The sequence below is a fragment of the Talpa occidentalis genome, unplaced genomic scaffold (genome assembly GCF_014898055.3).
Source record: "Talpa occidentalis isolate TD23 unplaced genomic scaffold, MPIMG_talOcc4v2.1 talOcc4.16, whole genome shotgun sequence".
Classification (NCBI taxonomy): domain Eukaryota; kingdom Metazoa; phylum Chordata; class Mammalia; order Eulipotyphla; family Talpidae; genus Talpa; species Talpa occidentalis.
The window spans coordinates 82,472,104-82,499,988 of NW_023601653.1; the positions used below are offsets into that span (position 1 = coordinate 82,472,104).

General features: G+C 64.4%; 3 protein-coding genes across 4 annotated transcripts; 2 read left to right on the forward strand and 1 right to left on the reverse strand.

Moving 5' to 3' along the window:
• Positions 1–233: 233 nt before the first annotated feature.
• Positions 234–7,011, forward strand: ARHGEF25 (Rho guanine nucleotide exchange factor 25). Of its 2 annotated transcripts, XM_037515073.2 has the most exons (16): positions 234–413; positions 679–793; positions 2,951–3,165; positions 3,301–3,396; positions 3,485–3,561; positions 3,718–3,784; positions 3,964–4,067; positions 4,213–4,282; positions 4,399–4,488; positions 4,586–4,678; positions 4,835–4,885; positions 5,068–5,145; positions 5,246–5,446; positions 5,590–5,770; positions 6,061–6,272; positions 6,574–7,011. In XM_037515073.2, exons 1-16 carry the CDS (start codon positions 315–317, stop codon positions 6,682–6,684), a joined length of 1,860 nt encoding a protein of 619 aa, XP_037370970.1. In that variant the 5' UTR covers positions 234–314; the 3' UTR covers positions 6,685–7,011. The 2 variants fall into 2 exon arrangements, with proteins under 2 accessions (XP_037370970.1, XP_037370971.1); XM_037515074.2 differs by lacking the exons at positions 234–413; positions 679–793 and adding an exon at positions 1,964–2,062.
• Positions 7,012–8,826: 1,815 nt separating this feature from the next.
• Positions 8,827–14,821, forward strand: LOC119248097 (solute carrier family 26 member 10-like). The gene is given in 19 exon segments (XM_037515075.1): positions 8,827–9,076; positions 9,079–9,168; positions 9,578–9,688; positions 10,081–10,238; positions 10,340–10,504; positions 10,739–10,891; positions 11,319–11,401; positions 11,544–11,691; positions 11,786–11,899; positions 12,578–12,655; positions 12,742–12,837; positions 13,224–13,330; positions 13,440–13,509; positions 13,578–13,697; positions 13,825–13,855; positions 13,935–14,017; positions 14,101–14,155; positions 14,255–14,361; positions 14,664–14,821. Coding segments are annotated over 19 exon segments (2,058 nt in total). The 3' UTR covers positions 14,703–14,821.
• B4GALNT1 (beta-1,4-N-acetyl-galactosaminyltransferase 1) lies at positions 14,219–20,678 on the reverse strand. Its single transcript, XM_037515076.2, has 10 exons — positions 20,461–20,678; positions 19,815–19,979; positions 19,617–19,723; positions 19,107–19,147; positions 18,811–18,991; positions 17,748–17,846; positions 17,433–17,623; positions 16,900–17,040; positions 16,478–16,718; positions 14,219–15,600 (listed from the first exon to the last, which is right to left on the reverse strand). Exons 1-10 carry the CDS (start codon positions 20,676–20,678, stop codon positions 15,383–15,385), a joined length of 1,602 nt encoding a protein of 533 aa, XP_037370973.1. The 3' UTR covers positions 14,219–15,382.
• Positions 20,679–27,885: the final 7,207 nt, after the last annotated feature.

Genomic DNA, 27,885 nt, shown 5'->3' on the forward strand with positions numbered 1-27,885 from the left:
CCGCTGCGGCCCGGTGGCCCGCGGAGGGGCCTGGCGGGGGCCTCGGCGGGGTCCGCGGGGGCCCCGCGGCGCCCCGGGTCACGCGCCCGCGCGGGCGTCGGGCGGGGGGGTGGGTCCGCGGCCGCGCTCGGGTTGCGAGGGAAGGAACCACCCTACCCCTCTGGAGAAGTTTGGCTGGGGTGGGAGTCGGGGCGGAGCCGGGCAGGGGGCGGATTCCGAGGCGGCAGCTGCTCCCCGGACGCGCGCAGGCCGCAGAGCCCCCCGGCTCCCGCGCCCCCTCGGTCCTGAGACTTGGAGCAGACTTGGGGTCCAGCATGAAGCCCCCGGATCGCCCGGCCCCTGGCCGCACCGACCGGATACTGGGGGTCATGGGGGGCATGCTGCGCGCATGCGCCCTACCCGGGCAGGAGGGGGTAAGAAAGGGGAACCGCCGGGGTGTCGGGGGTCTCCAGGGAGCTTCAGGGGAGCTGCCCCCCACAACTCACTTTACTCGCCCACAGGAACTCTGCGGGGCAGTTGCAGGAACGCAAGCGCTCCATTAGGAGGGCACTGGCCGCGTTCTGGGGGGCGGCCTCTCCCCTCGCCCGGGGCCCCTTTTCCGACAGTGGGTTTTGACAGGACGGGGCGCGAGCGCGGGCGGGCGGGCGGGCGGGCGCCTCACGGCCCTTCTGTCCACAGCCTCCGAAGAGAGCGCCGCTCGGGCTGGGGGGCACGGGGCCGGAGTCCGACTGCGCAGAGGGGGGCCAGCCCGGGCCCCGCGAGCCCGAGGTCCCCGCCTGGGCCGCGCCGCCGGGTAAGACGCGGGGCGGGGCGGGGCGGGGGCGCAGGTCGCCGCCGGCGCGAGGTGCCCCAGGACCTCTGCGCTGCTCTCGCTAGCGTGAAGGCTGGCACCCCACTTGCGGGACCCCCGTGTAGCCCGCGCGCGTCTCCTCGCCCTCCGGCCCCCGCGGGCGCCCCGCTCGGCCAGCCCCGAGCCCCGCGGGCGGAGTGTCCTGCGGGGGCCCCGCCCCTGGCCGCGCGCCAGCCGGGCTCGGCGACTTCGCCTTAATTGGCGATTAGCTTCGGCTGAGCCCTGGGCCCGGCGGAACCAAGGGTCCGGCGACAGGCGGCACCTGGGCAGCGCCCCCCGCCAGCAACTCCCCGCGCCCGCGCCCCCTACGGGGGCGGGGGGCCTCGTGCACCCCGCAGGGCCGGGGACGGCCCCCGCCCGGGACGTCCTCGAGGGCCCGAGGTCCCAGCCCCGGCCCTTCTCCTGCCCGAGCCCGAGGGGCGCCAGGCGGACCCCGGGGGACCGGCCCCCCGCGCTCCGCAGGCCGAGCCGCGGGGCCGGAGGGAGCGAGCGCGGGGCCGGGGCGCGGGGCCGGCGCGAGGGCGGAGGCGCGGGGACGCGGAGCGGGAACGCGGGGTGCCGGGGGGAGGGGAGCCGGGCGGGATCCCGGCTCGGGCGGGGGGGACCGGAGCGGGAGGGCGGAGCCGGCGCAGAGGCCCCTCCCCGCGCGGCCCCGCGGCCCGGCCTGTTATTCCGCGCGCCGCTCCGCCGGGACCCGCGCCGCGCCGGGGACTCGGGGGCCGGCCCGCCCCGCCCCCGCCGGGCCCAGGGCCGCCCCCCCGCCCCCCCCCACCGAGGCCGGAGCCGGAGCCGGAGCGCCCGCCGCAGCTCGGCGCAGCCGCCCCACCGCCCTGCCCGCCCGCCGGACCTCTGGACCCGCGGCCCGCACCCGCGCGGCGCCGGGCCACCCCCCCCACCCGGCCCGCCGCGCCCCTCCCGCGCGCCCCCGGCCCCCGCAGACCAGACCTCCGCCTCCCCTGGACGGCCCCCCCAGCTCCCTCCCTCCCCTCCTCCCCCAGCCTGGACCTGGGTCGGAGGGAGGGGGGGGTGTGCGCTCTGCGCCGTCCCCGCCCCGCCCCCCGTGACCCCCCCTGCATGGCCGGCCCGGGCGGGGGGTGCGGGGGGGCCCGGGCGCCATGCGGGGGGGGCACAAGGGGGGTCGCTGTGCCTGTCCCCGTGTGATCCGAAAAGTGCTGGCAAAATGCGGTTGCTGCTTCGCCCGGGGGGGACGTGGTGAGTGCGAGCCCCGGGGGCCAGGATTGAGGGGGGCGGGCTGGGGCGCCGGGACCCCTCTTCGCTCTGGCCCTGAGGAGTTGGGGGTTGGAGGCCGTACCCGTGTTTTCCAGGAAAGTTACTTAAGAGACGATCCCTAAGATCCCTTCTGCCTCCACGTTTCTGATAGTTCAACCTAAGGAGCCCGGCAAGGGCTGGGGGCTGCTCTCCTGTCCCCCGGGGTGTGAGATGACCCCACACCCCCTCAGGCCTCCGGCTGGCCTCGCCCCCCGGATCCTCCTGCCCGAGCATCCACTTTCTAGTCTGAAGAGGTGGTGGTGGAATGAAGGGGCCCGCAGGGACTTTTATCTCCAGGGGGGACTCCTGGCCAGGCCAGAGATAGCCCGAGGCGCTCCCCGCCAGCCCCCCTCCTGGGCTGGTGTGCTGGGGAGATGGCCTGAGGAAGACTTTTCTTTTTATAGTGATTCCTGCAGAGGGTGGAGGAGGGGTCTGGAGGTGGCAGATGGGCTCTTAGCTCCCCACTGCCCCCCTTTCTCAGGGAATGGTCTGTACCCATGGAAAGGGGAGGGCTGTTGGCGAGCAGATGGCCACCCCCAGCTTCTAATTCTGCCCAGATGGTTGCCCCCACCCTCATATCTGTGCGATGCTCATGGGGAAACCTCCACATGTAACTGGGGGTTCCACATAGCCCGGGGGGCCTGGTGTTTACCATTCTTCCTCCCAAGGAAGAAGGAAATTTTCTTCCCTGGCCAACTCAAAGGAGGACATCCAGAGAGTGAGCCCTGGGGGAGAGTAGGGACTCTGGGAGCTCCCTGAGAACCCAGAACCCCAAATCTAGAGCTGGAGCAATATCTATCACCCCCGTTCTCCCTCCCCCCACCCCATTAGAATCCTACTCCGTGGCTGGCAGTGAGGGAAGTATCTCCGCCTCTGCTGCCTCGGGCCTGGCTGCCCCCTCCGGCCCTAGCTCTGGTCTCAGCTCCGGCCCCTGTTCCCCGGGCCCCCCAGGGCCAGTCAGTGGCCTCAGAAGATGGTTGGATCATTCCAAACATTGTCTCAGCGTGGAAGCGGAAGCGGACAGTGGTCAAACCGGGCCGTGTGAGGTGAGCAAGGAGCCTCACGGAGGCGCTTGGAACATTCAGGAAAGACACTGGGGCAAGAGGGCAGGTGTTGTACCCCTGGCCACTGGGAGATGCTGCTGCTGTTTCTGACCTTGACACTTGACCTCACGCTCCCAGACCTGGATGCTGGAACCTACTCTAGCCAGCGGAGAGGAGCTGCCAGAACTGACCCTGTTGACCACCTTGTTGGAGGGCCCTGCGGAGAAGGCTGAGGTGAGCGGGAAGGGCCCGGGAAGGGCCCCGGAAGGCGCGCGTGGCCCTGGAGGCCCTCGTCTGCTCACCGTGGGCCGCTGTCTTCCAGCCTCCTGAGGAGGAGACGTCTTCCCAGGCCCCTGAGAGCGAGGAGGAGCAGCAGCAGAAGGCTCTGGAAAGGAGTATGTAAGTGTTCACATGTCCCACATCCCCGCCCCATGACAGACACCCGATGGACTGCCCCTCGCCGCTTAGATGGGAGACTAGGGATTTCCGGTTGGGCTTTTAGTCCAGGGGGCAGGACCTGGCGAAATCAGAGCCGCGCATCTGCTCTCCCCCTAGGTATGTGCTGCGTGAGCTGGTAGAGACCGAGAAAATGTACGTGGAAGACTTGGGGCAGATTGTGGAGGTAGCGCCGGTTCCCTGCCCAGTCCTGCCCACCCGCCCCCGGCCCAGGCCTGCCTTTAGGAAATGCCTTGGCGCCCCTTGGTCCTGCTCTCCCTGAACCCCCTGCACCGGGGCGTCTTAGGGAGGGGTTCCTGCCCAGGTGGACCTGCAGCCTCACGCTCGGCGCCCACCCCCGCGCAGGGCTACATGGCCACCATGGCTGCCCGGGGCGTCCCGGAGAGTCTTCGAGGCCGGGACAGGATAGTGTTTGGGAACGTGCAGCAGATCTACGAGTGGCATCGAGAGTAAGTGGCGGTGCCCTGAGGGGGGGCGGGCATAGATCTTCCCCCTGTGGCCTGAGGACGGGCCTCATGGGGCGCCCTAGGGGACAGAGCTCTAAATCGTTGGGGGTGCGGGAAACTGACCTGCCTCTCCCTGGCCGCCCCCCAGCTACTTCCTGCAGGAGTTGCAGCGCTGCCTGCTCGACCCTGATTGGCTGGCTCAGCTCTTCATCAAACACGTGAGGCTGGAGAGAGGGGGCCTGGGAGGGGGGCTGCGGGGCTTGGGGGGACCAGGGCTCTCCAGACCAGCCCTCTCCCTGCTCACCTGTCCTGCCCTGTCACGACCCCCTGTTAGGAGCGCCGGCTGCACATGTACGTCGTGTACTGTCAGAATAAGCCCAAGTCAGAGCACGTGGTGTCAGAATTTGGGGACAGCTACTTTGAGGTCAGTGGCGGAGGTGCGGGGGTCCGGGGGGGCCGCAGGACAGAAGTGACGAGAGCAGGCTCTCCCGGCCCCATGACCACCCTGTCCCTGTCCCCAGGAGCTCCGGCAGCAGCTGGGACACCGCCTGCAGCTCAGCGACCTGCTCATCAAGCCTGTGCAGAGGATCATGAAATACCAGTTGCTGCTCAAGGTCAGGGCCGCTGTCCCCGGACACCGCTGCGTGGGGCCGCCCTGGCCTCCCTATGTCCCCTTCCCGCTTCCTCAGCCGCTCTCCCTCCTGTTCCTTTCCCTGGGGATCTTCCCGTGCCCTCAGGACTGCCCCGAGCGTTTCTTCTCCACATCTTAGGATTTTCTCAAGTATTACCAGAGAGCTGGGATGGGTTCCGAAGAGCTGGAGGTAAGAGCCCGCAGCAGCCCCGGCTTTCCGAGTGCACCTTATCTTCTCAGTCCCCCGGGCCGGCCGCGCCTGGGCTGGGCGGGGAACTGTCTGGCTTCCCGAGGGGACGCGGGCTGAGGGCTGGACACGGTCTCCCGCGGCCGCTTCCCCGGCCGTGACGGTGTTTCTCTCCGCTGGGCCAGCAAGCCGTGGAGGTCATGTGCTTCGTGCCCAAGCGCTGCAACGACATGATGACCCTGGGGCGACTGCGGGGCTTCGAGGTACGGGCCGGGCAGGAGGCCGGGGGCCGGGAGCAGGAGGAGCAGAGTTGCTCCTGTTCTCTTCGCACGTCTTCTCAAGGCCACTGTCCTGCGCTTCCAGGGAAAACTAACCGCTCAGGGGAAGCTCTTGGGCCAGGACACTTTCTGGGTCACGGAGCCCGAGGCTGGCGGGCTGCTCTCTTCCCGCGGCCGAGAGAGGCGCGTCTTCCTCTTTGAGCAAATCGTCATCTTCAGCGAGGCCCTGGGCGGAGGGGCGCGCGGGGGCTCGCCGCCGGGATACGTGTATAAGAACAGCATCAAGGTGGGGCGCGGCCTCGCGGGAGGGGTCCGGCCCAGATGGTGTGAGGCCGCGGAGGGGACGTCTGGCTCTTGGATTTGTCGGAGGGGGCGGGCACCGAAGAGGGCCTGAAAAGTTTGGGGGCCGTCTCCTATCTGCCAACCCAGGTGAGCTGCCTAGGACTAGAGGGCAACCTCCAAGGTGACCCCTGCCGCTTTGCACTGACCTCCAGAGGGCCAGAGGGCGGGGTGCAGCGCTATGTCCTTCAGACCGCAGACCCTGCCGTCAGTCAGGCCTGGATGAAGCAAGTGGCTCAGATCCTGGAAAGCCAACGTGACTTTCTCAACGGTGACGCTCTCCCCGCCTCCCCCCACTTGCTCCCTCAGCCCTTTGACCTCCTGAATCCTCATGTCCAGGCTCTATACTCTCTGACCCTGGCTTATCCCCCCACCCCACCCCCTACTTTTCCACCTCCAGCTCAAAATTTGGCAACCCAGAATCCCTTAAGCTCTGAGACTTTACACCGACGGCCAGTCCTGGGGGGAGAGGGCAGCAAGACGGAGGCTGGCCTGAGCGGAGCCTCTGGGGCCAGGCCTGCCCCTGCTGTAACCCTCCTCCTGCCCTTCTCCTTGCTCCAGCGCTGCAGTCACCCATTGAGTACCAGAGACGGGAGAGCCAGACCAACAGCCTGGGGCGGCCAGGAGGGGCCGGGGTGGGGAGCCCTGGGAGGATTCGGCCCGGGGAGCGGGCCCAGGTCAGCGCACAGACACCCGTCAACGGCTCTCTCCCCTCCTTGCTGCTGTCGCCCAGAGGGGAAGTGTCCAGAGCCCCGCTGCTCCTGGATACACAGGTACGCCTCTGGGGATCCCTGGGGTGTTGGGAAAGAATGGGGGGGCCCTCTTGTTCCAGGACCCCTCCCCACCATGTTGTTCTTTCCTTCCACCACCTTCCTTTCATCTGCCCCTTCCTCTGTGCCCTGGCCTCCCTTGCCAGCTAGGCCCTGGGAGGAGCGCCGGGCACAGACAACCTAAGAATCTGTCTGGTCACTGGAGGTGGCTCGGGTGGGGGCGTGGGGGGGGCTTACACTGAAGAGACTGGAGCCAGGCTGGATTCCTCAACATTTCGATCCTCTGACTTGAGTCTCTCTTCAGGGTCTCAGCGACACCCCCCAGACTCCTCGTGACCCTCCTCCAGTTCCACCGATTCCAAACACCCCTCCCTGCCAGGCCAGACTCGCCAAGCTGGATGAAGATGAGCTGTAACCACGAAGGCCGCGGGGAGGTGCTGACTGCACCACTCTGTTCCCTGAGGAACTTCAGGGCTGTCCTCCCGGCACCTCCCAGGGCCCCCCGCCTTTGTCCGGAGGGTGGGCAAGGCTGGGAGCAGTGTCAGCCGGGAGAAGGTCCCTGGACCCGAAAGGACTTCTTTCTGCCCAAGGGCCCTGAGTTCCCTCACCTCCCACCCCGTGCATGCATCATCGGTCCCCCCAGAGGAAGCCGTGTGGGAGGGAGGGCGGGCTGGGGCGAGGGCCAGGGAGAGAGAACTGATTTTGCCTTTGATTTTGGTTTTTCTGTTTTCTGAGAATAAAGGTTTTGTCATATCACCCGGCTGCTGCCTCGGCAGAGGGAAGGGGAGGCTGGAGGGGGGGCGGGTGGCATGGTGTGGAGACCCGCTGGGCCCTCATGCCAGCTGTTCAGAGAGCGCGCTAGGCAAGGGAGACGGACTCGGCGTGAGGCTGAAGAAGATGCTGCTGTTTTTGTCCGGAAGCTGCAGCCGCCACATCTTCCTGTCTGGACCTGGGGCTCGGGGCCGCTGGAAAGCTCTAGGCCCTTGCTGTGGCTGCCCCTTCACGCCGGCCTTTCCCTTCCCTCCGGCCTCCGTTCTGGGCCCCACCGGAGGGCCCAGTGACTTCCCAGCCTCCCCCAGATTCTAAAGCCCTCAAATGCTCAACGTACCTTTCTTTCTGAGGTGCCCGTGATGGGCTGAGGGACAGCGGGGGGATGAAGAGACTCCCAGGGCTGCGGCCCCGTCCTGGCTCTGGGCTGCCTGGGCTGTCCTACGTCACGTCCGTGCTGGGCGACCAGGAATTCTCCAAGAGTAGTGATCCCAAGGGGTCCTCAGGCCTCCCTGACGCGGTCCCAGGGGCAGAAGCAGCCAGGCACGCAGGGAGCTGAGCCCAGATGCCCTGTCCTGGGTCCTTGGGCATCGGTGTGTCCACTGAGTGTCCCCTGGGCCCAGTCACGTGCGCTTGAGCTTCCTCCACAGACAATAGACCACTGGGGTGGGAGGTTGCCGAGGGGCTGGGGCCTCCCTGTGGGGCTGAGGTCCCTCTGGCCGACAATGGGGGGAGGGGCCTGTCAGGGGGGGACAGGACGTACAGCCCAGATAAGATTTCTGGGGAACAATAGGAGGAATTGAAGAAGGGAGACCCACCCTCACTGCACCCCACCCCCAGGACTTTGGGGTCAGGGACTGGGGACCAGCGGGTGATGAAGAAAGATGCTGAGGATCCTTGTGCGTGTTAGCAGGCAGGGGGCAAATAGAATTCTGGAGCCTAGAACCTTCGTATTTCTTGAGGGACTTAGGGGTACATGGAGTGGGTGGGTGACCCTTTTGCACTTAATTTAACCGCAAGTATGTTTGCCTATTTGTGAGTTTCTCTTGAACGTAACACATAGTGCTTCTGTGTTTGGGGCTTCTAAGAAATAAAAGAAAAACACCCTCTCAGCTCAGCATTTCCCCTGAGGCCCTGCACCGGGCATCTGAGGCGGCCACTCGGGCGAGGTGTGCGCAGGTCTGCCTCTCCTGCCCCATCCCTGCCCTCCTCAGTAGCTTGGGAGACTCCTGAGGCCAGTGGAGCCCTGACACTTTCTTGGGGCCAGTCATGCCCCGTGAGGATTTTGGAAGGCGGGGGTCCTTCTCTGGGGTGTGTAAGGGGCAGGAGAGGGTGGCGGTCTCAGGATGCACACTGCACCTCCTCCGGGAGACGGGCACATGCAGCTCTGGGGAGGAGAAGCGAATCTTCCAGAGCCGGCCTCTGTGTCTGTCCAAAGTGCAGGTGCCGAGACCTGGGAGTGAAGAGGCCAGTCATAGGCCTTAGGGGTGGGTGTTGGGTGCTGAGGGTGCTTGTCTATAGGCTTATCTCTCTGGTCCCTACACTTTTCCACAACAACCCCACAACAGGCTGCAGGGCGGGCAGTCCGGTCAAGGACGTCTGAGGAAACACCCACCAGACACACCCTCTCCCCGGGCCGCAGCCCTCTCCTGACAGCAGAAGGTCCCCAGGAGCAGCTCCCTGGGGCGGGGATTGGCCCCTGCTCTCGGAGGCGGGGCTCGGGGCTGGGGTGGCGGGCGGGCGGAGGGGTATTTAAGACTGGGAGGGGCTGGAGGCGGCCACGGGCACAATGAGTGGGGTCCTGGGCGCCAGGACCTGTCCAGGCCCGGGAGAGGCTTCTGACCTTAAGTACCCCCTGGGCGCCAAGCTCAGGGAACCGCTCACCGAGGCCCGGTTCCAGCAGCTCTTCGGGGGCGCGGAGCAGCCACCGGAGCTGCTGGCCGAGCGCGCCTGGCCCGGGCTGCGCGGGCCGTGGAGGCGGCGGGCCCGCGCGTGCTCCGGTCCGGGGGCGTGGCGGCTGCTGCTGGCGCGGCTGCCCCCCTGAAGTGGCTGCCCCGCTACCGCTGGCGGGCCTGGCTGCTCGGGGACGCGCTGGCGGGAGTGACCGTGGGCGTCGTGCACGTGCCCCAGGGTGAGCGAGCGCCCCATCGCCAGCCAGCCCGGGGAGGGGGGGCGGGACTCGGGGCTGGGGAGGCGCAGGGCTGCTGGGAATTGGGGGGCCAGCGAGAGGGGTGGTGTGGCTGGGACAGCGGCCGAGACCAAGCTCTGGACGAGGGCTGAGGCGCCCCACTAGCTCTCCCGCCCCGGGCCCGCATCTGCGCACGCCTGCAAGTGGCCCTGGACAGCTCCCGCTCAGGGGCCTGCCAAGGGGCACCCGCCTACCCCCCAGGACTCCCCGCCGCCTCCCACACAGTCCCGTGAACCCTCCAGTTCCCCCACGTGTCTCGCGCCCCGGTGCTGCCCTCGGAGTGTGCGGAGCGTGGGCCCCGGGCTGGGCACCCTCCCGCACCCCGCGCCCAGGGCCTGCCTCCGCCCCCCAGGCATGGCCTTCGCCCTTCTGACCTCGGTGCCGCCAGTCTTCGGGCTCTACACGTCCTTCTTCCCGGTCCTCATGTACACCCTGCTGGGCACTGGGCGACACCTCTCCACTGGTGAGTGTCCTGGGCGCCGCGGGCGCGCGCGGGGCGCTGGGGCTGCGTGTCCCCCCAACCCCCGCCCCCGCGCCGGGGGTGCCTGCGCCCCCGACCTAGCGGCGCCACGGGGTGGCTGGAGGCTGGAGTCTACTCGGACTTTTCGCTCCAAGAAATCTGGTTAAAATGAACACCCCCGCGCCTTGGAAGGGGGGGGGCGTAGAGGCAGGGTCCCCCAAAGAGTCACGGCCTCTGGAGCCGTGCAGGAGGGGACCGTGAGGCCCTGGGGGGGGCAATTCTTGCTGGCGTGCGCCCTCCTTTTCTCATGAGCCCAAGGTCTCCCCGAGTCTGCGCGCGGGGGGCGGGGGCGCCCCGGGGCACAGCCAGGCTCTCGGGTTTGCCCCCCGCGCTAGGAACCTTCGCGGCGCTCAGCCTCATGACGGGCGCGGCCGTGGAGCGGCTGGTGCCGGAGCCCCTCGGGGGCAACCTGAGCGGAACCGAGCGGGAGCACTTGGACGCCCGGCGGGTCGGGGCGGCCGCGGCGCTGGCCTTCGGGAGCGGGGCGCTCATGGTGAGGGGCGCCGGGGATCCCGCCGGGGCGCGGGGCCGGCCAGGGCAGCGGGAGCGGCGGGGCGCGGGGCGAGGAAGCCGCTCAGCGGCCTCTCCCCGCAGCTGGGCATGTTCGCGCTGCGGCTCGGCGTCCTGTCCACCTTCCTGGCCGAGCCCGTGGTCAAGGCGCTGACCAGCGGGGCCGCGCTGCACGTGCTCGTGTCCCAGCTGCCCAGCCTTTTGGGGCTGCCCCTCCCGCGGCAGGTCGGCTGCTTCGCCCTCTTCAAGGTGGGGTGAGGAACAGCGCGGGGCTTCCAAGAGGGAACCCCGAGAACGGGCGCGAGGGGGGAGCGCGTCTCGGCGGCGCGGGGCGGGGGTGAGGAAAGGTCGGAGCCAGCGTCCCAGCGGGCGAGGCCGCCGCCGAGGGGGAGCCCTGGCCGGGCGGGGAGGCCTGGCGGCGGCCGGGCGGCGCTCTCCGGGCAGCCCCCCAGGCCCTCGGCCCCCCTCCGCCCCCGCCCGCAGACGCTGGCCGCCGTGCTGACCGCGCTGCCCCAGAGCAGCCCCGCCGAGCTGGCCGTCTCCGCGCTCAGCCTGGCGCTGCTGGTGCCGGTCAAGGAGCTGAACGTGAGGTTCCGGGACAGACTGCCCACCCCCATCCCGGGCGAGATCGTCATGGTGAGCCCCCCGCCCCCCGCCGGCCCGCGGGAGCCCCGCTGCCGCCCCCTGGCGGACGCAGAGAGGTCGCAGGCGCGAGGGCCCCCCACCCCGTGTCGTCCCCCCAAACCACCCCCACCCCCGCCTCTGTCCCGGGCCTCCTCCTGGACACTTGGATCCTCGGGGCCCCCACCCCCGCGCCCCTCCTCTCTGGGCACACGTGGGGGGCTCCCAGGGTGCCTTCCCGTCCTCCAAGCGCCCCCGGCGGCCTCACTCGCGCCCCCAGCGCGCCCCCGCCCGACTGCGCGAGGCCCCGCGTCCCCGCGTCCCCATCGGGGCCCGCAGCCCCTCGGCTGCGCCGGCCTCCTTGGTTTGCGTGACTCCGTTTGACGCTCCGCGCCCCCAGGGGCCCGCCTGCTCCCGCGCCCTCAGGTGCTCCCCTTCCCAGGTGCTCCTGGCCTCCGCGCTCTGCTTCACCTCCTCGCTGGACTCGAGATACAACGTCCAGATAGTGGGGCTGCTGCCCGCGGGGTAAAGCGCTGAGAAGACGCCGGCTTTTCTCGCCCCACCCCCAGCGCCTCCTCTTGTCCTGCCCTGTGCACCCTGTTTCCTCTGTGTCCCCTAGATGCTGACGACACCCGGCCCCCCCTCCCATGGACCCCTGTCTCTCCAGATTTCCCCGCCCCCGCCTCCCCAGCCTGGCTGAGCTGCCCGGGATTCTGGCCGACGCGCTGCCCATGGCGCTGGTCACTTTCGCCGTGTCCGTCTCCCTGGCCTCCATCTACGCAGACAAGTACAGCTACGCTGTCGACTCCAACCAGGTGTGACCCCGAGCCCCCTCCTTCAGGAGACAGCCCCCGGGCCGAGGCCCCCATCCCTTGCCTTTGATCCCCTCCTCTCACACTGTCCCCCCAGGAGCTCTTGGCACACGGTGTCTCCAACCTCCTCTCGTCTCTCTTCTCTTGCTTCCCCAACTCGGCCACCTTGGCCACAACCAGCTTGCTAGTGGATGCTGGGGGCAACACACAGGTAAGAGCACCCCTGCAGGAGAAGGGGGTGGTGCTGGAGGCCGAGAACAGGTGGGAAAGTGGCAGATTCCGAGGTGTCCCCTACATGAAAGAGCTTGGGAATCTGTGACTGGGGGGGGGGAGGGGGTGGGTTTATCCTGGTAGGAGAGAGAAGAGAACAAAGTCCCACTGAGACCTTCGTAGATTCTGAGCCCTGAGAGAGTTTATGGTGGCCCGAATGTGGTTCCAAATAAAAACACAGCTGAACTCTAAGATAAATTAGGAAATTTTGATTTTTTTCTTCCCACAAGGACATTTTCCTTTAAAAAGAAATATCACATATCTAAGTCTCCCCCTAGTATTTTTGGTTTTCTTTACTTTGCTGGGGCCCTAATCATGTGGCTGGTCGGCCTTTAGGGTCACCCAACAGTGGCTTTTCAGATGGAGGTGGGCAAATTTGATGGAGGTGGGAAGTTGAATTAGATCTAGGGGAGACTGGTGACAGGCGTTTGGGGAAAGGCGGGGGTTGGTGTGACTGTCAGAGTAGCAAGAAGGGAGTTGGGCAGCGAGGGGACTCTGCAGGTGGGCACTTGGGAGGGGGGAGACTTCGGGGGGGGCAGGGCCGGCGGAGACCAGTCTTGCGCCAGTGTGAGGTTCCCTTCGTTCCTCGCTACCACCCCCTTGCCGCCCCCTCCCCCAGCTGGCAGGCCTCTTCTCCTGCGCTGTGGTCCTGTCGGTGATGCTGTGGCTGGGGCCCTTCTTCTACTACCTGCCCAAGGTAAGCAGCCAGACAGTGGGGGGGGGGGCGCGGAGGGTGGCCTTGTTCCAGGACCCTGGGATGGCCACTTGCCTTCTCTGCCCAAGGCCGTCCTGGCTTGCATCAACATCTCCAGCATGCGCCAGATGTTCTTCCAGATGCGGGAACTGCCACAGCTGTGGCGCATCAGTCGCCTGGACTTCGTGAGAAACGCAGCCTTCTCCCCAGACAGCCCCTCCCGTTCCCCGCACCCCCAGCCTCTGCCCTGGAGCAAAGCTAATTGTCCTGGTCCTAATGTTGTCACCCACCCGCACCCGGCGTGGGCACCTCCTCATCCCTGTGCTTGGAGGCAAGGTGGAGGGTGGCATTTGAACCCCTGAGACCTGAGTCCTCTAACTTGCTGACCCAGGTCTGGGGCCACTGCACGGCCTGTGTGTCCCTTGCTGGGCCAGCCCTGCTCCTCCCAGGTGTTATTCTCTCTCTCTGGGCCGTCCCTGCCCATCATCTGCCCGTTAGTTGCTCCAGAGCCCTCCCCTGGCAGCGATGATGCGGCCTTTCTTCGGGCACTTCATCCCCACCCATCCCGCAGGCTGTGTGGCTGGTCACCTGGGTGGCTATCGTGACCCTGAGCGTGGACCTGGGCCTGGCCGTGGGCGTGGTCTTCTCTATGATGACCGTGGTCTGCCGGACCCAGAGGTGGGAGCAGAGAAGGTGGGGAGGCGGGGAGAGGGGTGGGAGAGAAGGGGGGCCTGGAGGGGACGCTCCTGCCGGGCCAGGCTGGGAACCTGACCCAGCTCCCGCCCAGGGCGAAGTGCCTGGCACTGGGACTGGCCGAGGGGACGGAGCTCTACAGGCCGCTCAGAGAGAGCCGCAAGGTGGGTGAGCTACAGCCCCAGCAGGGGGGGCCATCGAGCCTCCGGCCCCTGACCCTCTGGCCCCTTAGCTGCTCCAGGTCCCGGGGCTCTGCATCCTGAGCTACCCCGCGCCGCTCTACTTCGGGACCCGAGGGCGGTTTCGCCGCGTCCTGGAGCAGCACCTGGGGCTGGGAGAAGGGCCAGGCCAGGTGAGGGCGCGGTTGGTGGGCACGGGGTGGGGGGGCGGCAGGTGGGTGCTAGGGGGGCAGAGCCCCGTGCTGGGGGCCTCTCATCCATGCCCGGGCCCAGTGGCGCCTGCTTCTCCCCTCCCAGGAGACTCTGAAGACGGACGGCCCGCCCGCGGCAGGTGAGACGGGAGGACAGGAAGGGCTACGTGGGCGTGACCCATGGAGGCCACTGGGCACTGCTGCCTTCTCCCACCCTAGCTGCGCCGCCAGTCAGAGCGCTGGTCCTGGACTGCGGAGGCGTCCCCTTCGCTGACGCTGCGGGGGCCAGAGAGGTGGTGCAGGTGAGGGAGCGAGCGGGTCGGTGCAGGACAAAGTCCCCTCCGCGCGTGGGAATCCTCTGATCGACCCCGCCCCACCCCTGCAGCTGGCCGGCAGGTGCCGAGAGGCGGGGATCCGCCTCCTCCTGGCTCAGTGCAACGGTGAGCGCGGGCGGGGGTGGGCCCGGGCGGGGGTGACCAGCAGCCGGGGGGCCGGGGCACAGCGCGGACCTGGGACCTGAAGCTGACCTCTCCGCACAGCCTCGGTGCTGGGCACCCTGACCCAGGCGGGACTGCTGAACAGAGTGACCCCAGAACAGCTGTTTGTGAGCGTGCAGGACGCAGCTGCTCACGCCCTGGACACGCTGGTAAGGGGGGGGGGCAAGTGGGACTGTGCCGCGGGCGGGGTCGTGGGAAGATCCAGGAGAGGGGCCTGGGAAGGGGGCTGAGGAGCAAGGGCCGGGAGGACATGATGAGCGGATTGAAGACTTGGTCAGGGAGCCTGGGCTCCGCCAGAGCGGAGAACAAAGAACCCAGCCCCCCGGGGAGGGGGGTGCCCCTCAGAGAACAGCTAAATCTTGGGGCACGGAGGGGGCACCCGGTCTATCCCTGATCTTGGGGCACAGAGGGGGCACCTGGTCTATCCCTGACATGTCCCCTCCCTCCTCAGGAGCTCACTGGCCCAAAGACTTGCACAGTGTGGGTCTGACCTGGTCACTTGGAGTGTGAAGGGCACAGGACGCGTGCGTGAGGGGGGCCGCGCCCCGGAGCCCGCTTACTTAGTGTGACTAATAAAATGAAGCTGAGAGCCGCTGGGGTGCATGAAGTGAGCCTGGGTGTCTGCGCATGGACCCCCTGGCGCCCCTTCCTCCATGCCCACAGCATTGCAGAGACACAACTAAAAATGTCTTTCACCCGTGTGTTCACCCCGACCCCCCTGCAGAGTCCCCAGTTCTCTCCCTGGGGTGGGCAGTGGACCCGGTGCGGAGTCTTGGCTCCAGAGACGGGGGAGGGGGCACAGCCCTGGAAATACATATTGGGGGCTCCTACCCCCTCAGTCCAAGGAGAAGAGAGGACGAGTGTTCTTAGAGTCCCCCTGGGCTCTTTGGCACTTGGAAAGGGACCCCCACTCCCTGCCCCTTGAGGAGGGGTGCTGCGGGGAGGACTTGGCACTGGCTGTGGGACAGTTATGGCTACGTCACACCCCTGGGCACTGGCAGAAGGAGGGGTGTCACCAGGACAAGCCCTGTTTGGGGTCAGGCTCTGAAGAGGATGAGAAGGGGAGGCGTCCGGGACAGGGCGCAGAGGGTCCCTGGGTGGCAGGGGTGGTGGGAAGCCCCGGGGGGACAGGGAGGCAGGTCCAGCCCGGCGGCGGGAGGCTGAGTGGCGTCACTCTGCGGTCATGCACTGCAGCCGGTGCTTGAAGAAGAGCAGGCGGTGTTTGGCCAGCAGACTCCCGTCCAGTGTCCCGGGGTACCGGTACCGGGCGTAGGTCTCCGCACTGGCGTCCCTTGACGTCCAAGGCAGCTTCAGCTTGGATGCGTGGTCCACCACGACGTCCGAGCAGGACCCCACCCGGAGGGAGCCAAGCCCGTCCAGGAAGAATTCTGTGGGGGGGAAGGGGAGTACAGGGAAGCATCTTGAGGGTCAATCCTTAAGGGGGGCCTCCCTGGTGGTGCAAGGGGTTAAGTCTCAGCAGCTATCAAGCTAGTGGTCAGGCCCCCGCCAGCCAGGGAGCTCCCCACATGGCGCCGCAGACCTCTCCTGTCTCCCCGCTGCGCCCCTCAGCAGTGGATTTCAGTGGATCCTCCCGCTCTGCTCCCCACTCTGTCTCTGGTGAATCCTTTCACCCCCCCACACCTCTGGCCTGTACCCCAGATCTTGTGTGCATAAATAAATAAATCTTAAAAAAAATAAAAAAAAATCCTTAAGGGGGCGCTGGGATTTGGGGTGTGCAGGACACCAAACAAAGACTCCATTTCTAAGGACTCTGGACACACCACTCTTTGGGGTCTTAATTTTGCTCTTGTGTAAAATGAGTCAATAAATTTATCTTGTGCTTTGAAAACAGACGACCCTCCCCTTGCCAACACACGCACACGCACACGCGCACACGCGCACACACGCAGAGGGTCAGTGAATGCCCAAAGCATGGCTGTAGGTGTGGTCCGGAGCAGGGAGCGCAGCTGAGAGCGGGGTGGGGTGGCGATCTCCCCTTGAACTTAAGGGGGGAGTTAGGTGGACCCCGAGCCTGTATGGGGTTCAGGCTCTCAAATGACGTGGGGGGCTCGGGAGCACCGGAGCGCAGGCTCCTGCCAGGCGCAGGTCTTGGGAACCCGTGTAAGCGGCCTAGGAGCCCCCGGGGGGGGCTTTGCGGGGGCTGGGCCGGGGCGAGCACCCCGCGACCTCGGGACCCCCCCAGCCCCGCCTCGCCCAGTGCCCCGCGGGGCTCCGCCGGGCCCGGCCGGGAGGGGGCGCACTCACCCAGGTGCGCCACGCGGCTGAGGCGCGGGTCGAAGCCGACCTCGCGCACCTTGTCGGTGCGCGCCAGGAAGAAGTTGACCACGCCGTCCGCGACCACGCAGCCCGGGAAGCCCGGCAGCTCGTGGTGGAAGCCGCGCCGCTGGCGGAAGCAGCTCCCGCGGCCGGGCGCGCCGGGCTCCACGCTCAGCAGGTGCCGGTAGGTGGTGGCGAAGCCCGAGATCTCGCGCACCGCGCCGCCCACCTGCGGGAGGGGCGCTCCGGGTCGCGGCCAGGCGGGGGCACCCGTGCCCGCCCCTCGCCGCCCCCCGGGCAAGACGGACGCTGCGGGCTCCTGCTCGTCCCCTCGGGCCGGCGGGTCTCCCCAGCGGGGGCCTAGCCCGGGCCCTCCCGGCCCCTCCCGGCCCCTCCCGGGCCCTCCCTACCAGGTCCAGCGGCGTCCGCTCCAGCACGTCCACCAGCTTCTCCAGCCGCGTCCGCGCGGTGAACACGAAGTCGTCGTCCACCCACAGCACGTACTTGGTGGTCACCTGGGACACGGCGAGGTTCCGGCCCGCGAACCAGCCCTGGGGGGAGGCGCGTGTGGCTGCGCAGGCCGCGGAGAGGCTGCCCCTCTCCACCCTGCCTGGCTGCCTCCCGCTCTCCACAGCCCCACGAGGGACGGGAGCTAGTTCCCCCCGGAGAAGTGCAGTGTCCACTCCGGGCGGAGGGTCCTGGGACGCCTTTAACTCAAGCTGCGATCACGCATTCACTCATCAAGCACTTATGGAGCGCCCCGAGGTGCTAAAAGCCTTTCCAATAACGCAGAGCTCACAAGGGAGGCAACATTCCCGCTGCCTCGGAGCTCCCACTCCAGGGGCCCTCAGGCGGGTGGGCCTGAGGCTGGCGACCCTGGACTCCCCTACGCTGGAGACCGGCCGCCAGCAGGCCCCCTCCCCGGAGCCCGCGGGCCGCGCACCTTGCCGAAAGGCATGAGATAGTGCTCGATGTAGGGGCCGCTGACGCGCTCGGGCTCAGCGCTGTCGTCGGCCACGATGACCGTGACCGTGGGGTAGAAGCGGCGGATGCTGGCGATGAGCGCGCGCAGCCGGCTGTAGCGCAGGAAGGTCTTCGTGGCCACGGTGACCAGGGCGCTGATGTCGTACTGGGCTGGCAGCGGGGACAGGGCGGCGCCGAGTGAGGAGCAGGGAGGCCGCGTCCCCAGGGCCGCCCTCTCCAGTCGCGCCCCCCTCCTGCCAGGGCCGGCTCCCTGTGCCCCCCGCGCCAGCCTCACCTCCCGCGGGCGGAGCCCCGGGCGGGTAGAGCCGAGGGTTGGGGGGGTGTCTGACGCGGATGGTGAACACGGCCAAGTGTCCCTCGGTGGCGAACCGGACTGGGGAGAAAGGACATGGGGCGGGCCTCCTAAGGCGGGGACAGTGGTCTCGCCCCGTCCGTCCGTGTTGGAGATATTTAAGCCTTGCCCTGTCCCCCCTCGCGGAGGCCCTGGTGGACGGCGCGGGCTCTTACCCCGCGGAAGCCACATGCTAACGGGTGAGAGAACGACCCGGAGAGAGTTCGGTAAGAACGAACCTTGAGGGATCGCTCTCCCAGGCCGGCACTTTTAAAAGTACCTTCATGTGGAGCCTCGCGGTAGCCCACAGAGGCCTCGCCATAGCCCACGACAGCCCCCTCATGGCCGCCCATCACGGGGGAGCGGTGCAGAGACACCAAGTGGCTTCCCGTTGCCATACAACCAGGGAGCCCCAGAGCTCAGCCGGACCCCAGTCAGCCTGACTCCAGGAGAGTCAGACAAGCCGGGTACCGGCCGAGTTTGGGGCAGACAGGTCACGTGACCGTGGAGCAGAGCCGTGTGAGCTGGGGCGACATGACAAGAAGGGACGGGCCGGCCGCGGGGAGGCCGGGAAGAGCGTTACAGCGAAGGGACGGCAGGCCCAGAGGCCCAGGCGGGAGCAGGCTGGGGTGGAGATCCGGGAGAAGCGGGAGGGTCTCGCTAGAGGAGAAGCAGGAGTGAGAGGTGGCAAAGCCCTGTGCCCCCCGGAAGGCGCTGGCTGGGACTAGCCCTCCAGCTATCTGGCTCCCGGGCCTGTCATCTCCCACAGCGCCCAAGGCGACACACCCAAGGCTCTGGTTTCCCTCGGGCCTACTCTGGCCCCAGATGAACAAAGGCCCCTTTCTCTCTCCCTGCCCCCTCGGGCCTGGCTGAAATGCCCATTGTGTGGCCGAGTAGCTCCGCTCCTTGCGCCAGTGTCTCCCACCCCCTGGGGCTTGTCCTGCCCCTATCTCTCTGCAGGCGCTCTGTTTCCCCAGCTTGGCCCTGTGCCTGCCCAGACCCGCACCTGTGTCTGCTGTATTTGCCTGGTAGCTTCGGCTGCTGTAAGTGACCAGTTGTAACTGCCGATTGAGGTGGTCCAGCCCCGGGCTGGTGAGGGTGAGATCTGGCTGCCCCTCTCCAGTGACAGTCACTCCAGCCACTTCCCCTGCCACATCCCAGGTGCCCAAGGAGGCGCTCAGGTTCACCTGGGAGCGGGGGTTGGAGAGTCGGGGTTAGATCCCAGGCCAGACTCTGCCTTTGTGGTTCCTCCCTCCCTCTGTTGGCAGCTCCATGCCCGCCTGGCCTCCTGTTTCCTCTCACCTGGTATGTGTCCTGGCCAGACGCTGCCTGCAGGCTCAGCCCTGGGAGGGAGGTGGGGACAGAATCAGCAGCAGCCCTCCCTCTGCTCACTCTCTTCCCTCTTGCGCCACACACAGCACGGAAACATCTGAAACATCCCTCTTGTGGAGATTACAGCCAGGCCCAGTGCCCAGCGCTGGACAGCCTGGAGTGGCAGATTCTTTTACTCTTTCTCATCAAAACAGCAGCTCTCCACGGCCTGGCCTCCCTGGCCATCTTGCCTTGGTCAGTCGGCAAAGAGCAGACGCTGCTCCCTAGGCCCGCCCGGTTAGTCTCTGCAACCTGTGCCACCCTGAGTCCCTCTGCCTCCCGCCGCCCATCTCATGAGCCTCCTTTGACCGCCAACCCCCTTTTTATCAGAGGACCCCCCAACTCCCATCTCCATCTTGCCTCATTCTTCCCCACCCTGCCCGAGGATCTGCTGCCCCCACAGCGGCCCAGGCCAGCCCCCGGGACCCTCCTCCTCCCTACCTGGCACCAGGATGCTCCTGAGTGGCGGGACCTCCACGCCTTGCAGGGGGTACTGGAGGGGGGAGTTGGCAGGGGCTATGAGCAGCTGGTCAGTGGCAGATTGGCTCCTGGCAGTGGAGGCGGAGGACAGAGGGGGAGTCAGGGAGCAGGTCCCTGCAGGCTCCCCTGCCCAGCCCTGCGCTCCGTTCCTGCTGCTACCTTGCGAGGAAGGCCTGGAACTCCTGCTCCCGGGAGGCAGAGGCAGCCCTCAGCTCCTCAGGGTCAAAGGCCTTGGTGAGGTCTATGGCTCGGACCTGCCGCTGGAAGGGGAGGTGAAGACCCCCCCCAGCCGGCTCGCAGCTGCAGTTGTTCCACGCCAGCAGCCTGGAAGGGCGGGAAGTGTCCTCAGCGCCCAGCCTCCAGCGCCACCGAGCCCACAAAACACGGACACGGTGCCCGGCCGGTGTCCGTCCCCTTCCGAAGAGTCCCCCGGAGGAAGGACCGCGGAGGGGGCGACCCACCCTTAAGTCTGGAATGTACAGAGGTGTGGAGTGGGACCCAAGGCCAGGAAGCCAGGGTTTCCCCCTCTACTCAGCACCTTCTCCCCAGGCTCCTTTCCTGCCTGAATTAGGACATCCGAGTTTTCCAGGGCCCTTCCCTGCCTGCACACCCTCCCCACGGCCCTTCCCTGCCTGCACACCCTCCCCATGGTTCGACAAGGTTCAGGGAAGGGAAGGCAACCTTTCCCGAGCGCCAGCAGCCCCCTCCAGCTCCCGCTTCACCCCCCAGTCAGCCAGGAGCCCCAGGCATCGCTGCTCATCCCCCCACGCCACCCGCGGCGCGCCCCGCCTCGCCGGGCACTCACCCCACCACCTGCTCCTTGATCCTGACGGGGATGTGCGCGTAGCGGGGCTCGGGGGCCAGGGCCGGCAGCTCCGGCCTGGCGGGGGTCCGCAGCGGCGCCCACAGCGCCAGCGGGGCCGGGAGACCCTGCGCGCCCCGGGTGCTGACGTACAGGAGCCCGAGCGAGGCGCAGGCGAACAGCAGGACGAGCACCCCGAGGCCCCGGCGGCCCAGCCGCATCCTGGGGGGCGAGGGGCGAGGGGGTGAGGAAGGCGCGGAGGGAGGGCGCGGGCCGCGACCCCCGGCCCCGGGGCTCTGGGCGCCCCTGCGCGTTCCCGGGGGCGCTCCGGACATCCGGCGCTCCCGGCTCTGCCGCGCGGGCGGTTCCCCCCATCACCCCCCGCCGGCCGCGGGGCCCTGCGTCTCCCGGCTCCCCGGCGGCCCGTCCGCCCTCGCCCTGCCCGGCGCCCTCCGGCCCGGCCCTCCCCGGGCGGCGGCGGCCGGGAGCGGGGTGTCGGCGCGGCGCGCACCCGCGCAGGAGCCCGCGGGGGAGCCCCGGCCCCGCCCGCGCCCGCGGCCCCGCATCACCTGCCCCGGCGGCGCGGAGGGCGGCCCGCACCTCGCCCGGCATCCGGAGCGCACGGTCACGCGCGCTGGCGGGCCCCGGGGTGGGCGGGCGGGCGGCGCCCTCGCTCGCTCGGCCCGGTCCGCGCCGCCCCGACCCGCTAGCGCCCGCCGGCCGCGGCGAGGGTCGGGTCCCGGCCGGGGCGGGCCGTGCGCCGGGGCCCGCGGGGCCTCATGGGGCCGGAGGCGGCCGGGTGGGGGCCGGGCCCGAGCCCGCGAGGGGGGCCTCCCGCGCGCGCCCGCCCCTCCCGCCCGCCGCGCTCGGCTCCGGCGACGTCCAGGCGCGGGGGGACGCCCAGGCCAGCGGCCGCCGCGCCCCGGGCGCGAGAACAAAGCCGGCGCGCGCCGCCCCGCGTCCCCGCCGGGCGCGAGGCTCAGGCCGCCGCCTGGCTCCGCATCTCGCGGCCGCGGGCTCCGGGGCGACTCGCGGGGAATGCGGGCGTCGGGGCGCCGTCTGGCGGCCGCGCGGGGAGGTGGCCGCGGAGCCGGCCCGGCGGGCGCCCGCGACCCTCCGCCTCCGGGCGGCCCCCCGCGCGCCCCGCGCGCCCCCAGATAGACGGTTATCAGCGGGGGCAGCGCCGCTGCGCCAAGACGCCCGAGCCCGGCCGGCGGGGCCAAGGTCCCAGGCGCCGCCTAAGGTGGTTCTGCTAACGGCCCGGAGAGGTGGCCCAGACGCAGACGGCAAAGGGGAGGCGATCTGAGAGGCTCGTGGGCTCCATGTTCGTGACCCTGAGGCCTTCGGCAGCTTCCAAGGGAGCCACCGGAAGCTCCCCCCGCCTCCCCCAGACGGGACAGCTCCCCTGGGGAACCCGCAGGGCGGCCGACCCGCCCCTGGGCCGGTCTCTCCAGCTTGCCCAGGGCTGAGTCGCTGTGAAGCTGCCCGCAGCCGCCAGCGCGAGCTCCCTCCTGAAAGGTCTCCCGGTTAACCCACCTCCATCAGTGACCTGCTTGATACCGAGGTCAGGAGCTGTTTTTCTGCAGGAAGGTCCTCGTAGTCAGTCTTATCACCCAGGCCCCAGGACGTGTGGTAGGGCTAGAAAATGCTAGAAAAGTTCTCATTCTCCCACTAGCCTAAAAAGTTTCCATTCCCCCTGGTAAGGGCCTCCCTGGAGGTGTGAGGGGTGAAGATGCAACCTATGAAGCTATTCGCAGCCTCTGCTGCAGTTCGAGCCCCAGCCAGGGAGCTACCCACATGGCGCAGCAGACCTCTCCTGTCTCCCCGCTGCTCCCCTCAGCAGTGGATTTCAGTCAGTCTGCCTGTTCTGCTCCCCACTCTGTCTCTGGTGAATCCTCTCACCTCCTGCACCTCTGGCCTGCACCCCAGTTCTGGTATGCATCAATAAATAAAATCCTTTTTAAAAAGGGCTGATAGGATCTCCCCGGTGGCGCAGCGGTTGAGTGCTGGGCTGCGAAGCTGCCCACAGCCTCTGCAGCGCCAGTTTGATTCCCAGCCTCCAGTGAGGGTCCCACATGGCGCGCAGACCTCTCCTGCCGCCCGCTGCTCCCCTCAGCAGTGTACTTCGGTCCTTCTGCCTGCTCTGCTCCCCGCTCTGGCTCTGGTGAATTCTCTCACCCTCCTGCGCTTCTGACTGTACCCAGTGCTTGTATAAATAAATAAATAAATAAATAAATAAATAAATAAATAAATCTTAAAAAAAAAAGGAAGAGACAGTCCCCTCCACTTCCGGCTCGGCTGTGGTTTGAAACTATGTCCCCACAGTTTCTCCTGGTGACAGTAGCAGCCTCTGCTTTTCTGCTCTAATAAAACCTCTTTTACTCCATCTCCACTTCTCCTTGTTTCCTTTTGACTCCAAACCCTTTCAGATCCCCCACCAGGGAGCTACTCACATGGCGCAGCGGACCTCTCCTGTCTCCCTGCTGCTCCCCTCAGCAGTGGATTTCAGTGGATCCACCTGTTCTGGCGAGTCCTCTCACCCCCGCACCCCTGGTCTGTACCCCAGCCCTTGTATGTGATGGAGGAAAGGAGATACGAGGTCAAGCACCTGACTCACGCAGGAGGTGGGGGTACAAGGGATTAGTATAATCCATTAACCCAGTTATAGAAACCAAGACCCTGAGGCACCGACGCCCAGGTCAGGAGGCGCAACCCCCAGAAACTAACAGACTGCTACAGGGAGTGCCAACAGCACAGACCATCCACCCGCAGAGATGAGCCCCTCCCTGAAGATGATAAAACCTGACACAGCCCTCATAAGGGGGCGGCACTCCGTCTGCCCATCTGTGCCTATGCAGGTGCCTCTTTTCACCAACCCTCTCCCACCGCAGGGCAGCTGCCCCCTGCCTGCCCGTGACCTGTTCCCTCCGGGACGTCTTCTCCTCCCTGACCCCCTCAGCGGAGCCCGTTTTCTTCAAGGCCACCTGCCTGCAGCCATGCAGGCCTCTCTCGGCAAACCTGTCCCTTTGCGGGCAGCTCTTCCTGCCCGCTGGTGTCTCTGCAAGTGTCTTTTGCTGTTTTATCCCTGCCCTAATAAACCTGCGCTTTGCAGAGAACTAACCTCTCTGTCTTGTGGAGAAACTCGCCGGGAAACTCGCCGCATGTCGCTGAAGTGGGAGCTCTGGGGACACCTTTCTCAGAGTGAACCCGAGGGCCCCGCGCTAACTCCAGAAATGGCATCATATGCATAAATAAATAAATCTTACAAAAAACTATTTTAAAAAAGGAAGTTTAAAAAAAAAAAAGGAAGTTTGTGGGCCTCCCTGGTGGCGCAAGGGGTTGAGCCATAACCTATGGAGCTGTCCACAGCCACTGCAGTGCGGGTTCGCTCCCCGGCCAGGAAGCTACCCACATGGTGCGGCAGACCTCTCCTGTCTCCCCGCTGATGGCAGTCAGTCTGCCTGTTCTGCTCCCCACTCTGTCTCTGGTGAATGCTCTCACCCTCCCCCCACACCTCTGGCCTGCACCCCATTTCTTGTATGCATAAATAAATAAATCTTAAGAAAAAAGAAATTTCAGACCTCATGTAACACTCCCTGTCATTGAGATGGTAGGCAAGGCTATGCCGTCAGGGCTTTAGGGGAAGGTGGGGAGAGAGGGCCCAAAAGCCCATTTCAAGGAGAATGTGGGTAGTCAAAGAGCAATAAAGGAAACCAGACTAGGTCCTGGAAAATAAAGACCCTACTCAACTGGCAAAAGGGGATTTACAGCCTCCCATCAAAACCCACCCTATTATCTAACTCCCAAGACTAATTCTCAGTCATTCAAAAGCCTGCTTCCCCTCACGGCCCCCGCTGCAGACTTGCAGGGGGACGGAACCGCCAAGTTGGGGTTAGTCTGACTGCAAGCTGTAAACATGCAACTTCCTTTCCCAGCAGCTCCATTCCTGACTTGCCCAACGTCCTGCGGTTCCGTGGTTCTCATCAAGGATGGATCAAGACTTAAGAGGAAAAAATATATAATAAGAAAAGTAAGCCGTAACGACAATGGGGGAGGGAAAGGATGGACTGGTGACGGAACTGGATACAAAGAAGTGACTGATCGGCTGGGAAAAAAGGGGAATTCTCAACTCCTTTATACAAAAAAAAAATCCAGGTCTAGCAAATATTTTAATACTAAAAAAGAGGAAATCATAGAATTTCAGTTGTTCTGTTTTTTTTTTTTTTAAATATTTTGGAGTGGGGATGAGATCTCTAAGCAAGATAGAAGGGGGGCATTAATAACTTTGCCTATATTAAAAGTTTGATAAAACAAATTGTAACAGGGTGGTGCCCAGGAAAGGGGGAGTTCCAAGTTGCCTGCCCTACCCAAGGGAGGGTGGAGCTGAGCAGGGAGGAGGAGAAACAGGAGAGGATACTGGGGGGGAAGGAAGCAGGATGGGGGGCCAGGAGGAGGTCTGGAGGAGACACGTGGAGCAGAGACACGTCAAGAAGCTGCACCTGTTTCTTGGTCCTGACAGGTTGAAACAGACGCAGGCAAGAGACCCGTGGGGAGGTGACAATGGCAGCTTTTATCTTGATTTTTTTTCTGAAAATTTATTTATTTATGCATACAACAGCTGGGGTACAGGCCAGAGACACAGGGGGTAAGCTTTAGACATGTAGACATGTTCCCCACTCACCAGAGACAGAGTGGGGAACAGAACAGGCAGACTGACTGAAACACATTGCTGAAGGGAGCAGTGGGGAGACAGGAGAGGTCTGCTGCGCCATGTGGGGTGCTCCCTGGCGAGCCGGGGGATAGAACTTGCGCTGCAGAGGCCGTGGATTGCTTCACAGTGCGGTGCTCAACCCCAATTATCTTGATTTTTATTTTGTTCTTTTCCTCCCAGACTTGTCTGGTTGTTTCTGATCCTTTTCTGTGGGTCCCCACCAGATGGTGCTTTAGACGGGGGCAGGCTTTTGGGTCTTGCTCTGGGCCAATCCCATTTGCTTGGACTTTTACCCACAAGGGGACAGGTAACTCTGGGTGCTTGATTTAGAAACTATATTCTTTGTCTTTTCTATATTGTTCGCTAATGGTATTAAAGTTCCTTTCCATTGAAGATCTTATATGTTTTGTCTTGATGTGGCGGGTGGCAGAACCTATTTAGAGCAGGCAGGTTTGGGGGTTCTGGGGTACCCCTCTCCCTGCCCTGTAACAAAATGGGACAAAAAGTCAAACATTGGTTAAGCCGGATAAGAGATATCCGGGAATGTCCTGCGTGAATCCTTCAATTGCTATATTTGAAAATATTTCAAAGTAAAAATTTTTTTTAAATTCTTGCTCTTCCTCTTATTTTGGTTGAAAGTGAGCATCTATTTAGGAATTTAGTGATGGGCCTGAGAAGGTGTTTCAGCACACTGCATCCAGCTTTACAAAGTGACAAGTAAACATTTCTAATAATGTAATTGAAATAATAATTAAAATTTCTAGTGGAACTTCATATTAATTCCTGTATCACAGCATTTCATTCTTTCATGGTGATATTTAGCATCAGCTCAATATTGAGTTTATCCCTCTTTTTTCACTCTCTCTCTACACACATACACAAACACACACGTATACCACACACATGCCATATACTATCACACACATACGACCCCTCCCATACCACATACATTCCTTTTGCTTAATCAATTGAATTAGCGAGGACATTGTGACTTTTTACTCCTAAATATTTCAGTAGGTAGCTCCAAAGAACAAATATATTTTTCTGATTAATCACAGTATGATTTCCAAGCTCAGGACATTTATCATGGATACAAAACCATTATCTAATATACAGTCCAATTAAAATTTCTCCAATTGTCTCAATTATGTTCTTTATAACATTCAAAGAATTTCAATCAAGAATGGTTTACTCCTCATATCTCTAGAGTTCCCTTATCTTTGAGGATACTAAATGTATACTTATTTAAATGGTTTTTTGGGGGCTTGCACTATTTCCATTTACTCTAGAGTGAATTTTGGGATCCCGGGGCTATTGTCTTGGTTCCCAGGGTTCTTGCTGGTCAGCCAGGCGGAGGCATCTCACCAAGGACAAAAGCCCTGGTAGGAGGAACTTCCTGGGAAACCAGTGTCTGCTGAAAACAGCAGGCAGACGTTAGAATATGCTTTCACTGGCAGGGACCGTGGAGCCCCCCCAGGCAGTCGCCCCTGGTCACTCCACCCCAACTTAGACCCCCCAATAACTGCTTCCCCCACGCACGCACACTCCCTAATACTTGCCCCACCTCTGTCCTTGATTCTAGTAAATCTGAGACCCCTTTTGAATGGGGCTGCCATTACTGCCGGTGTTGCCCCTCTAGGCCTCTCATCCTCCAACACACTTGGACTTTGAATAATCTTTCCCTTGTCCTGTGCCACTCCCAACGCTGCCGGAAGCTACTGTGAATAGGTGGGCAGATGTCAGCTGAGCTCAATGTTCCACAGTGAACAGAACAAGCCTGTGCAACAGACATGCGTTTTCCTAGGTGCCAATGGAGATTCAATTGAAAACACTGCTTTTAGGCAGGTCATTTAGGAACAGCTCCCAGCCTCCAAAATCAGAGCCCTGTTGGCATCATGCAAACAGGTCCCACCTGCAACAAGCCTCTGACAGCAGGAAGCTGCCAGATGCAGGACCCCGCGGCCTCTACCAGACTTCACCTCCTGCAGAGGCAACACCTCCCGCTCCTCCCCCAATGTAAGGCCTAGCTAAATTCAGGTTTCCCGGGAGTACATTTGACTGGCCATAGGAATACTATCTGCAGGGGATTTAGGGAAATGTAGGTTTTTTTTTTTAGCACTCTAGCTTCTGCCACTAGGAAAAATTTGTAGTGTGTGCTAGATACTTGGGAGTTGTAGGGCAAGTTCCCTCTCATTCCTTCAATTCCCTCCATACCAAGTGGGACGAGGCAGAACAGCCGGCTGGGTTCCTGGTCCACAAGGCCAGTGGAACTGCCCGACACCCCGCCACCGTCCCGGGCCACCTGAACTTACCTGCCAGGTGCAGGGCACCAGACGCTGGAAGTGGAAAGAAATTTGACTCTTCCCCAACAGAAACAAGCCCTTCAAGTTTAAGCCAGGTGAGTAGGAGGTGATTGGAGCCTGGGAAGAGGGGGGCTTATCTCCCCAGAACCCCCTAGGGTGCCACTGGGCACCCTAGCATCATCCCACCAAAGGCCACTCGTCTTTGAGGTGGAACCCTGGTCCTGGCATGACAGGAGTGACTGCCTTAGGCCCCAGGCCTTGTGTGTGCCCTGGGGGTCTCGGCTCCTCTGGACGCCTATGTCCACATCTACATGAGGTTTTCTCCTCCTGTTCCACTACAGGACTGTGTGCTCTGGACAAACACTGATGCTGACTCTTCTATCACCCACCTTTGCTCTTTGCCCTGATCCTTGT